Below are 12,486 nucleotides of genomic sequence, written 5' to 3'. Positions count from 1 at the left end.
CCGCCGCCGCCTGAAAAAGCTTTGAGCTGGCCTTACTGTCGATAATCTTAAATTTTTTTTTTTTTTTTTTTGTGACAATATGTATGCATGTATTTATAAGAATGTTAGCATTTATACAATTCATTTTTAACTTTCAAGTAATGAAGGTTTTCTTTTAGATTATTTATGTAAAGCATTTGATATATTGTTATTTTTATTGAAAGAAACTGCAAAACTCGTTGAATGTTTTGTGTGTGAGGCAATGGATACGTCTTGGGACAAATTTTTAGCCCTCCCAACTTAGGCCACCTTTGGACGAGCCCCAAAGCATGAGAAAGTCTCGCCCAATAAGATAAAGACCCTTCTGCATGCCTACAGAAAAATTATTACAAATTGCACATGTTCTGCCTTCCAAATAAGTACAAAATTTCAATACTGTGTGGTACAGCAGGCACTTCTATAGATTATTTTGACTCTTCACTCTTGCCATTGATAGTTACTCTCTTAAAAGTCTTGTTCGGTTCTTCAAAATAAAAAGCAATCAAGTATGAGATGCAGTTGCTTCGCCCAACTCTTACAACAGTCGCGGTTATTTTAAAAAGTGTTTAGTTTCATATAAAATTTTAATCTCCAAATGATATTAATGGATCCCCCTTATTTCTATTACTTGCATTTAATGAATGAATTTGATTGACATTTACGATTGCTTCTTTCCATTTTCAACTAAATTAGCATAATTTATAATTAAAATGCTTAAAATGAAGTGATAAAAATTGTGCTATCATATCCTTAAAATGCTAGTTAGACTCCTATCTCCAAAATAAACAATAGATGATGATAGAAACCGCCGATTTGATATAATTCAAGGCCAAAGAATTACTGGTTATAATTACTCAATTCTGTACAACCCCATACAAAACCACTGATTCCTCTCTTGTACTAACTTAAATTGATTCTGCATAAAAGAATGAAGGGTTTCATATTACTCACCAAGTTTTAACTCAACAAAATTTACGTCCATGTCATTCAAGCTATCAGTTGCAGAGGAGCAGGCATCACTAAGCAACTCAAATTCACCACCTATGGGCAAGTGATCACTTGGGTGATAATGATTGGGAAGGCCCCCAACTACATCAGTTGAATCAGGACCGGGGAGTTCGAGTAAGCTAACCACTTTCAGGCAACGAGTATCCAAAAGAAATATGTAGTCCAGAGTTCCTGTGAAATCAGGAGTGCAATTTGTAAAAATTGGTTCTCCTCTATTTGTTCCGTAGAGACTACACAACCGTATATGATGTGCTGAATGATCTACATTAGCCGGCACTGTTGATGTGATGTACTCGTATACCTATATTTAAAACATTGATCAGGCAGTCAGTTCCGCAAAAATGATAATAGATATTAAATAAAGCAATAGAAGCTCACAAAAGAAGGATTAAGCACCTGTATGGGGGCCGAGTTGCAATGAATTGTTAAGGAATCACATGTCTGTGTTTCCTAGCATTTAAATTCATTATGGCGACATTCGGGATCACTTTTGTGTTTTTTGGTTGCTTATTTTTGTTTTTATTTTTAAAAATATATTTGTTTGGTGCATTATTCAATTTTTCTTTTTTATTTTAAAAACATTCAATAATTTTAAAATTTTGACAGATTTTAAAAATAATGTAGCATATCTTAAAATTTCAAACTATACATAAAAAATGTGTCAGCACAAATCTCAAAGAAATTTAATAGCTGGCAGAAAAGGTGATGTGGCAGGCTGAGATACACCGGAGGCAGTTCGAGAGATCGCATTTATCCGCTTGGCTCCTGTTGGCCGGGAGAAAATATAACTCTAGGAAGGACAAAAATCAACTAGCCTCTCAAAAGGTCACCGAGACAAACCTCGCACCGACAATCCGCCAGGATTCCTCATCTAGCTGAGCGAATGTTAAAAGCCCCCAAATCTTAGACAGACGACCGACATCTTCCAATCAACTCTTCAGCAACCACCCGGATCATGACCTGACTGAAAGTCATCTTAGACTCCCGGTGCATGGCCGCCCGGACCATGCCCGGTCGGACACCATTTCAGACTCCCAGCTTTATACTTAAGTATTGCCCAAATTACCTCCTACCGTACCTACTTTACTAGAGGTACATTATGTAATCTCACGACCACCATTCCTATAAATGGAGGCTCATTTCATGAATAAAGGTTACGCAATTTTATTGTTAATTATTGGGTTTCTATGCTTGTTTTCTCTCTTTTGTGACTTATTCATTAGGTGTCTCTCTCTAACAGATTTGGATTCAACATCTTGAAAAGTGCGGTGAGCACGGAGTCATGTGGTCGACAAGAAAAGGATTGCAGCAGCAACAACAACTAGAGGAAAATCATCAGAGGGCATGGCTAACGCAGAATGTATCAGAGAGTTCATGAAAGAGTTCGTGCTGCGAGAAATACGAGAGTTGAGAACCCAAATAATGAACTAGATGACAGATCAAATTGCGAAGGTTTTAAGGGCTGTCACTGCTCTAGGAGGCGAGCAAGCTTCTTGAAGGCAGAACCCTCCTCGAAAGGTGGTGTCATCGCACAATGGCGGAAGGCGGAATCATGGCCCTAATAAAACTGAAGATTCACTGTACCAAGACAGTGCCGATTCTGCGAAGGTGGAGAGGGAGCATTTCAGGCCTACAGAGGCCCCACGCCAGCCGAAGAACCCCTTCTCCCTTCATATCTCAGGTGTTGAGCCCTCTGAGAAGTTCAAGCTCCCAGCAATGGAAGCTTATAGGGACGATCAGATCCCAAAGACCACATCACCTCGTTCAAGGCAGCAATGTGCCTACTCAAGGTTTCAGACGCATTAAAATGTTGTTTGTTTTTCAACATCTTGAGATCATCGGCCTTGAGACGGTTCGACTGGCTTCCAGCCGGTAGCATCAGCAGCTTTTCGAACTTCAGAAGAATTTACTTGCCGCAGTTTGCAAGCTCCTAGAGACCCAAGAAAAGCGTGCAGTCTTTGTGGCAGCATAAACAATGACCGAATGAGAGCTTGTACTCGTACATTTTACGATTCCAAAGAGAGATGATAGAGGTGAAAGATCTTTCGAAATGGTGTAGGCCGCTCTGAAGCAAGGCCTGAGGTCCGAGAGCTTCCACTATGACCTTAATTTGCATGAGCCCCAGGATTTGGTCGAGTTGCTAGAAATGGCCAAGAAGCGCATCATCACCGAAAAAAACATCCCCTAAATAGAACCGACAAATCACTAAACCTAGAAGAGAGCCTCGAAACCTAGAGGGTGGAACTGAAGTAGAACCCCAGAGCGTCCATCCGACCACAGTATGAAGACAACCGACGCACTCGCGATAACAAAGGGTCTCGCATAAGCAAAAATCAGGGAGTTCAGGCAAGGCGCCGCGACCAGTGGCCAACTGAAAACAATGAAAGACCGGCCCAACACTATGAGTAACCTTTCAATGAGTATGAGGGTCCTCGAGCCAGCCCGTTGAGGGTGTCTATGGCGGAGATTGTGGATGCCATCCAAGACAATGAGTACTTCAAATATACGCCACCAATGAAAGTCAGAGCCTTTCTCTCGGACATGAGGAAGTACTGTAACTACCACCGAGATCACAACCACTATATGAAGGAATGTAGATATATCTGGAACCTGATTGAAGAGTTGATTAAGGCCAAAAAACTGAAGGAATTTGTGGAGAAGGGGAACTTAGACCAAAGGCACGGCAAGGCCCCGATATTAGAAGTTCCAGATGAATTATGTTCGGATCGTTGGGATTGTCTGGGCTATTTTTGGAGGAACAACGTCATCCCGACGAGCCCGCAAAAGAGGTTCAGGATGGTGGAATCGTGCAACGTCACGTCCATACCCCTGCCCCCAAAATACGTAAATTGATTTTCCCCTTAAGGGAAATCCCTACAATGATGCCATCGTTGTGACAAGGATAATAAGCAACTTTCAGGTCGGGGGTATCCTGATTGGCACCGATAGCAGCAGACATCTTGTTCAAGTCAATCTTCGACCCCTGTACGACTTTTTGGAAGAAAGGAGGCCCTAGGTGTGATGCCAATAGCAGTTACCTGGGGAGAAAAGGCGAGAAGCTATTCACTAAGATGGGAGACTTCCTGATAGTGGACTCGTTGCCCACCCACAACGTCATTTTTGGTCGAGCGTTGCTAAACTGCTTCAAAGGCATGGTGTTCGCTTATCAAGTGGCAGTAAAATTCTCAAACGATGGAGAGGTGATAATCGTCCAAGGAGATCTGGAGCAGCCCCAGGTCTTCAACCTCCAGACGGTAGGAAGTGTGAAACAGGAGCCGCTCGACCTGCAGAGTCGAACGGAAGGGAGCCTCAAGACTAGCGAGACAACCCTGGAAATTCTTATCACCGACGAAGAGTCTGGTAAATCTTTTCTAACAAACGAAAACTTTGACACAGGGCACAGGGAGTTGCTAGTTCAGACGTTTTGGGATCATTGCGATGTCTTCGCTTGGTCCGGAACAGAGATATCAGAAATGTCAGTCGATGTCGCCTGCCACCACTTGAACATGAGCACTGTCATCAGGCCAATAAAGCAAGGATCAAGAACTCGATGAAAACGCTAGTCGAGCCCATTAGAGAAGGTACTGAAGCAAAAAAGACAACTGGGAGGAGCAATACCCCACTTAGGTCTCGAACGTCGTCATGGTTTAGAAGTCCAACGGAAAGTGACGATGTGCGTAGATTTCACGAACCTGAATATCGCTTGGCCGAAAGACTTCTACCCCCTGCTAATGATGGATATCCTAGTGGAATCAGTTGTGGGTCATTCTGCATGAGTTTCAGAGAGGCCTTCTCAGGATATCACCAAATAAAGATGCACCTGACTGACGCTAAGAAAACTGCTTTCATAACCGCTGAGAGTGTTTCTGTTATATTGTAATGCCCTTTGGGCTTAAAAATGTTGAGGCAACTTACCAGCGATTGATAGATGTAATATTTGTTAATCAAAAAGAAAAAAAATATTTAAGTCTACGTGGATGATGACCTAGTTAAAAGTCGAATGGCTAAACGACATATAAAAGATTTAAAAGAAATGTTCGAGACTCGTAGAAAAGATAATATGAAGCTAAATCAATTAAAATTCACATTTAGAGCCTCAACTGACAAGTTCTTAAGCTACCTTCTAACTCCCGAAGGTATGAAAGCCAACGAAGACAAAATCCAAGCGTTGATCGATATGTCGTCGCCCAAGAAAACCAGAGAAGTGCAAAAAATTAACCGGCCAGATTGCAACCCTCAGACGGTTCATCTTAAGGTCGGGTGACAAATGCGCGACATTCTTCAAGATGCTCGGAAAGGTCAAGAACTTCGAGTGGACGGCTGAATGCCAGCAGGCCTACCAGAGTCTGAAAGATTTCTTGGTGCGTCGTTGCTTCTCTAAAGCCCAAAGCCGAATGAAGAACTCATTGTACTTGGGAGTAGGCACTGAAGCAATTAGTTCGGTACTAGACAGAGAGGAGTCGGGAAAGCAATTTTCGACCTACTACACTAACCACGTTCTCTGAGGAGCGGAGGTCAGGTATCCGATTATTGAGAAATCAACATATGCTCAAATTGTGTTAATTCGTAGGTTTTGACCCTACTTTCAGACACATCCAATCCGGGTGGTTTCGGATGATCCGCTAAATTCAGTGCTTACCCGATTGAACATTCTGACCGATTGTTGAAGTGGGCGGTTGAACTAAGTGAGTTCGACATCACATACGTACCTCAGACGACTATCAAAGCAAAAGAGGTTACGAATTTTCTAGCAGACATTTTGAAGCAAGGAAGGTCGGGCGAGGGCGAAGAAGACCCTACCAGTCAACTAGAATAGCTCCTTTATGTGGACGATGCCTCAAATCAATATGGAGTTGGGTTAGGGTTGGCTTTGAGTAGCCCATCAAGAGAACAGTTGTAACACTCAGTAGTTGTGGAATTTCAGGTGGCAAACAATCAAGCGAAACACGAGGCTCTGATCTTTAAGTTACATCTAGCCTAAGGAATGGGCGTGCGATGCTTACTGGTAAAATCATATTCACAACTAGTAGTGAACCAAATAAACAGAGAATACAAGGCTAGTGATGAAATGATGATCAGGTAACTTAATAAGGCGAAAGCAGAGATCTGGAACTTCACGCAGTTCAGGAACAAGCATTTCGGCCAAAAAGAAAACCGCGTGGTTGACCTATCGTTCAAATGCATTCGTCTGGAGAAAAGGACACCACAAAAACTCAGTCGATCAACCATTGAGGAACCTGAGGCGATATCTGTAGAAAACGAGGGGACCAAAAGCTGGATAGATCCCTATGTCAAATACTTAGAGACTAAAGAGATAGAAGAAGAAATCACCAACCCGGGAAGATTCAAATTTAAATATGCCCAGTACTTACTGATTGAAGGAATACTCTTCCGGAAATCAACAACTTCGTTATACCTGAAGTGAGTCAAGGAGAATGAAGCGAAGGATATTCTTTGGGAAACCCATTTTGGAGAGTATAGAGTATGGGAGTCACTTAGTAGGAAAGATGCTAGCACATCAAGTCCAAAGGAAGGGATACTTCTGACCAACACTGCTAAAGAACGTTGCAGCGTTCTCCAAAAGGTGTGAACAATGCCAAAAATACACCTCCCTGAAACATCAAGGGGCCATAAACTTCTACTGATTAACAGCTTGTGGGCTTTCGCCGTTTGAGGACTAGACATCCTCAGGCCATTTCCACCTTCCAAAGTGTGGCGCAAGTTTCTTCTGGTAGCTGTCAATTATTTTACAAAGTGATCGAGGCCAAGGCTCTAGCCGGGATCACTACAGAGGTCATCCAGAACTTCATTTGGACGAATCATCACAGAAAATGTGATGCAATTCGCGGACAAGAAGGTCAGAGATTTTTGCTAAAGCTAGAGGATGAGCCTTCAAAGAATTTCAGGCTAGAAAAACCCTCGTAGAAATGGAAAAATCAGAAGGTCACCAGAACATCTGTCTAATACTCGGAGAACTAAAAATTCTAAAAAGAGGAATGACCGAAAATGACATCATAGACGTCTGATCGACAATTAGGACCAGTGGGAGAATATCCCTCATCACAAGCTTAAAGTCCTTTAGCCCAGGTTGAACAAACATCTGAAGTCTGTTCCCTACCCAGTAGTGACAAGCTCCACGAAGGGTACGGTGACAATAATCCTGGAGAGGATTCTTCGATCGAACAACTAGGATCTACGCAAGTGGACAAACAAAAAATGGCCTTACTGCCCCAAACAAATACCGACAACGACAAAAGCCTTCCGGGCAAAACAAAATGATCAACCTTGATGCCAAGATCAGCAAGTTGAACATGCAAGCGAAAGATGATCAGCAAAGAGGCCAACATTGTCCGGTCGAGCGAAAAATGAAACTAACCAGCCATACACCAAGATCGCAAGGCTGTCCAAAAATGAAATTGGTCGGCCGTGGCGCCAAGATCGTTCGATTGAGCTAAAAAATGAAAAAAGTCAGCTGTGGCGCCAAGATTGCCCGATTTAGCCCGAAAACAAAAATGGTCAGTCATGGCATCATGATCGTCGGCTGAGCCCAAAAATTAAAATGATCGGCCGATGCGCCAAGAACGTCGGGTCGGGCCTCTTTCCCCTTAACACGGAATCCAAACCCTTCGACTGAACCACCTCCGCCAGGTGGCAGGGGCACTTTGAAGTCTCGAATGACTTCCCAAGGGGCAAGCCAGTGTACCAATCCTTCTGGGTGTCCACCATGACGTAGCGTCCGCCCGAGATCCCCCTCACATTATCATTGCCCTTCATCAGGCTGACCCAGCTTGGAGGAGAGCCTCCTTATTGAGACAAAAGAGGGGGCGGCGGAGGACTCGCATTGACCAGGCATTTCCTCTTCCAATGGGAAACAACCTGCCCCTGGGGTTCGACTCCAGGATTCTCCTCCTCTCCAAATGCTAATACCACTTCAACAAGAGTATGTTGTCGAGCCGCAGCCCTTTCACAAACGCCTAAGTCCTCTCGTCCCACAGACCCTCCAGTAGGAGGTGCCCCTACTCTAGAACTCGAATCCTGAAGACTGGGCGATCCGGACGAAGCCTCTTGATGTCCCCCCACCTCCCCCCCTCACAGAGGTTCCTGCACTTGTTCGTATAAACGACCAGTCAAAAAACTTCAAAAAAAAAGAAAAAAATAAATAAAAAGAAAAGGAAAGTCGCTTACCGACACCAAGGGCGCGACGCTCAACGACTTTCAAGGCCGTGAGATAGGATCATTCGTGCCTCGGGGAATCTTCGACTTCGGCCTCTTCTTGACGATCTTTGCCGCCACAACATTCTCTCTCTCTCTCTCTCTCCTTAGCATCTGACTTATCCTGCAACTCATTGGTCATATCGCTGTAAGTCTCCGACCACAAGGTCCTATTAATTACGGCCACTTCCAGAAACTAAAATACGGACAACTCTTGGCTCTCAATCATTTCAGCATAAACCCCTGTGGACTCCGACAGGGTCTTTAGTTTCTTCAAACTCCGCATGATGGGTCGGACGGAGATCCCCACGCCTCTCTGGTTAGAGGAGATCACACACTTTCACCATCAGTCTTTTACTTTGCTCTCAACCCCGATCACCCGGAGCTTGGGGCCGGATGAGAAGAACTACATACCCGTCTCTGTCCACCTTGAATTCAAAGTAGGAAAAGAGCTTGATGGATCATGGAATGCCCAACTGCCGAAGGAAGATAACAAATGTCATCAAAATGGCAAAAGAGTTAGGTGTCGCCTGTGTTAGAATAACACCTTAGTTGTCAAAAATGGATCGAAGTTTGTGACAGAACGACAGCCTCAATCCAAATTTAAAATGGTCCATGTAAATAACTAATCTGTCCCCAAAGTTGTCAATCACTGATACACAAAAAATATATGCAATTTTAAACCTATATTTTATACTCATTTTTTATGATATTGCACTTTAATGGAAGGTGTTTTTACGTTTTATTGCAGGTTATTGAATTTTATGACTTAAAGTAAAAAGGAAGCAAAAAAAGGTGAAATTTGGAGCAAAAATGAAGAAGTTGAAATTTGTTCAGCGCCGACGGCGCCGTTTGACAGAGAGGACGAATTAAATTGCGGGACACCGGCGCCGACGGCGCTAGAATGGCGCCGACAGTGCTAATGTCGGTTCCGCCACCGATTCTAGAAGCTTCGAAGTATTTGAACTCTTTTTTAAGAGATTTTGGAAGCGCCTATTGGAGAACCGACTTGAGGCTCTATATGGGGCCGAAATTCATCATAAAAGTGCTCCTTTTTCGCCATTCCTCATTTCAATTCATCCTCCTACACGCTATACTCTTTTCCATCTTCATTCTACCACCATTTTGGAGTCAATTAGTGAGTTTTCTTTAAGAGTTTAGAGTTTTTGTAGTGAGATTGAGTGTGAATCTTTCTCTAAGAGTGTTGGAGAAGGGGAAAAGTGAGATTTCTTCTTCCTGCATTTTCTAGGAAAGGCTACAAGAGATTTGCTTTGAGAAAAAGTTTCAGATAAGTGTTATTTGTTTATTAGTATTATAAGAACTTTCTTTTATATATGAAATTTGTGTTTTTTTGTATCTTTCTCATGAAGTCTGAGTAGTTTCATTTTTTTTTCTCCCTACTCTGAGATATAGTAAAATGAAGAGATAATATGGATATGTCAATATTAAAATATAAAATAAATTGTGATGATTTTTTAACTCCAAACTTAATTTATTTTTCGATCTGGCCAATTGAATTGTTAAAATGGGTTGTGAAACATATGATCCGGGAAATGGAGTATGAGTTCTACTACAGAATGAGGATCATATTTGATTCCATGTAGGAGAAATTCGTTCATGGAATTAAGTGCAAATAAATAGGGAAATATACTTTGTTGGGTGTAAAATTAGAGAATCTTTAGGGTGACAGACTAAAATCCCCAATTTGGACTTAACGTTTAAAAACTAAAGCGAGAGTTAGCCTTCAGGTGAAGGGAAGTGAGAGCTTTGGATTGGGAGTGAGTACCCCCCTAGCCTAGCCACGGATTTAGAAACTAAACATAGAATTAGCCAATAGTTTTCTATAACACTGTATCAGGGTAAAGAATTAAAACTGCTCATATTTAGCACAATACATATTAAAAACATTTATTTCAACATTTATTTCATCTCAATTTATTTCATCTCATTTCACCAAAACCTCATTGTAGTGGGAAAAATATTTTTTCACATAAGAAATCTTCATTGTATAGCATAGTTTAATAGATTAGTAGCTACTGTTTAAACTTTGCATTTCTGTTTTGCTAATAGTTAAGTAATTTAGTTTTGATAATATCTCAACATTCCAACATTCAATATCTCAACATTCGAAATTAGTGACAGTGATTTCGTTTTGTTTTCTGTGAATTTCCTAGTTAATTTATCATTTCAAATTTAAACATTCCCCGTGTAATCGATATTTGGGATTTAAATAGAAAGTTCATTATTATTTGATAATGATATGTATACTTGCGTAGAATCCCATTATTAATTACCTATACTTATATAAATTTTACACAACTTTATTATCTGTCGGGATCAAGTTTTTGGCGCCGTTGTCGGGGATTTATATTTTTGATGAAAAAATTATTAATAATCATTTAAAAATAATCATTACTAATAACTTTCTTACTGGTATACTCTTTTTAGAAATGTTAATGAATACGTTAAAACATGCGGTAGAAGTAACGAGTAGAAAATATTTCTAAAAGAAATGAAATGTCTCTAAATTACACATTGGAAGTTAAAATTTTTGATGTGTGGGGATTATATTTCATGGAATCATTTATGTCTTCATTTGAAAATTTATATATATTACTTGCTGTTGATTATATGTCCAAATGGATTGAAGCTATTGCTATACCCAGATGTGATGCTCAGAGTGTTTCTAAATTTTTAATTAAAAATGTTTTTACAAGATATGAAATGCCGAGAGTAATTATTACTGATGAAGGATCTCATTTTAGGAATAAGAGAATCGAAAAATTAATTAAGAAATATGATATTATGCATAGATTTTCTACTGCTTATCATCCTCAGACTAGCGGTCTAACAGGATATCAAATCGTGAAATAAAACGAATTTTAGAAAAAGCTGTAAATCCTTATAAGTTGGATTGATCTGCTAGATTAGACACTGCATTATGAGCATACAGAACTGCTTCTAAGTCTCCTATAGGAATGTCCACATATAGACTAATTTTTACAAAAATATGTCACTTACCAGTAGAATTGGAGCATGAAACATTTTGGACTATTAAGGAATTTAATTTTAATCTAAAAAATGCTGGTGAGAAAAAATTATTGCAAAATTATTGCAACTCAATGATGCAACTCAATGAACTTGAGGAGATTATTAATGAAGTATATGATAATGCAAAAATCTATAAATAGAAAATGATAATATGACATGATCAGAAGATTATAAAGAAGAATTTTGAATCTGGACAAAAAGTTCTATTATATAATACAAGATTGAGATTTTTTCCAGGAAAATTGAAATCCAGATAGTTATGACCATTTAAAGTGATTAAAGTCTATCATTATGAAATTGTTGTTATTAAATACTCTAACACTAGAAAGATATTTAAAGTTAATGACATCGTTTGAAACATTACTATGAAGGACACGTACCTCAATTTAAAGAAGTTTTAATGTTAAGTCAACCCAACTAGACAAATGGTATGTCGGAGTGACAACGTTAAACCAAATGCTTTGTGGGAGACAACCCATATATATATGTCTATGTATTATTATTTCTGATAAGTGTTTTATATATTAGTATATACTAATCCTACATAGTTTAATATATTATAAATTAAGTCAAATATTGATATTGGAGGAAAATTTATAATTAAATCGAGCGAAAAAATGAACGTCGCAATTTTTTGCCACTGGAGCCAACGGTGCCCAAGTACACGAACTTCAGCACCCGCAGCGCCAATCGGGAGCGGCGAGAGCAGTTTGACGGTTCAGGACGAATTCTGGCGGACTTTGGCGGGATTTCGCTCCGTAATAACCGCTGGGAGGTGTTTTTAAAGTCCTAAAAACTGTCTTGAACGATTAGAAACTTCATAGTTTCAAATTCCATGGTTTCAAATTTCAGAAATACTTTAAGGTATGAAGTTTTCAATAGAAGAAATTTTATTAGTTTCGACGCACAGAGATTATACGACAAAGTTATTACGAAGAAAAGATTGATCAATGAGAGCGGTTTGTTAATCATGGATTGATCAATCCAAGTTCTCCGATTGATAAGATCATTGTGCAAAGATGATGGGAAGTTCTGTGCTACACTGTGCTACACTAAAGTTCTGTGCTACACTATCGTTGCAGTTGTTGTACTAGTAGTTAAGAAATTCTATGGTAACTTACATGGAATTATCCAAGGAGTCGTCTTCGTACGAGATAAGGCTGTACCATTTACTCCCCCACGGATTAATGAATTTTT

The 12,486-nt window shown here is 40.2% G+C and overlaps 2 protein-coding genes across 6 annotated transcripts in view; one reads left to right on the top strand and one right to left on the bottom strand.

Annotated features, from left to right (window-relative positions):
• The window catches only part of LOC110031072, a 1,001-nt gene extending 931 nt beyond the window's left edge, over window positions 1-70 (top strand). Inside the window, exon 2 of the mRNA XM_020734112.1 lies at window positions 1-70. The gene's annotated coding sequence lies outside the window, so the exon portion shown is untranslated.
• Window positions 71-807: 737 nt separating this feature from the next.
• Window positions 808-12,486, bottom strand: part of LOC110031048 (carbon catabolite repressor protein 4 homolog 4) — a 107,258-nt gene continuing 95,579 nt past the window's right edge. For all 5 annotated transcript variants that reach the window (XM_020734080.1, XM_020734081.1, XM_020734082.1 and 2 more), the window contains one exon: window positions 808-1,327. In XM_020734080.1, coding sequence (XP_020589739.1) covers window positions 962-1,327 — 366 coding nt within the window. In that variant the 3' untranslated portion in view covers window positions 808-961. The remainder of the gene's footprint in view (window positions 1,328-12,486) is intronic.

Source organism: Phalaenopsis equestris, unplaced genomic scaffold (genome assembly GCF_001263595.1).
Source record: "Phalaenopsis equestris unplaced genomic scaffold, ASM126359v1 Scaffold000765, whole genome shotgun sequence".
NCBI lineage: Eukaryota > Viridiplantae > Streptophyta > Magnoliopsida > Asparagales > Orchidaceae > Phalaenopsis > Phalaenopsis equestris.
The sequence above is the reverse complement of the archived record's forward strand: the minus strand, read 5'-3'. Positions and strand labels throughout refer to the sequence as shown.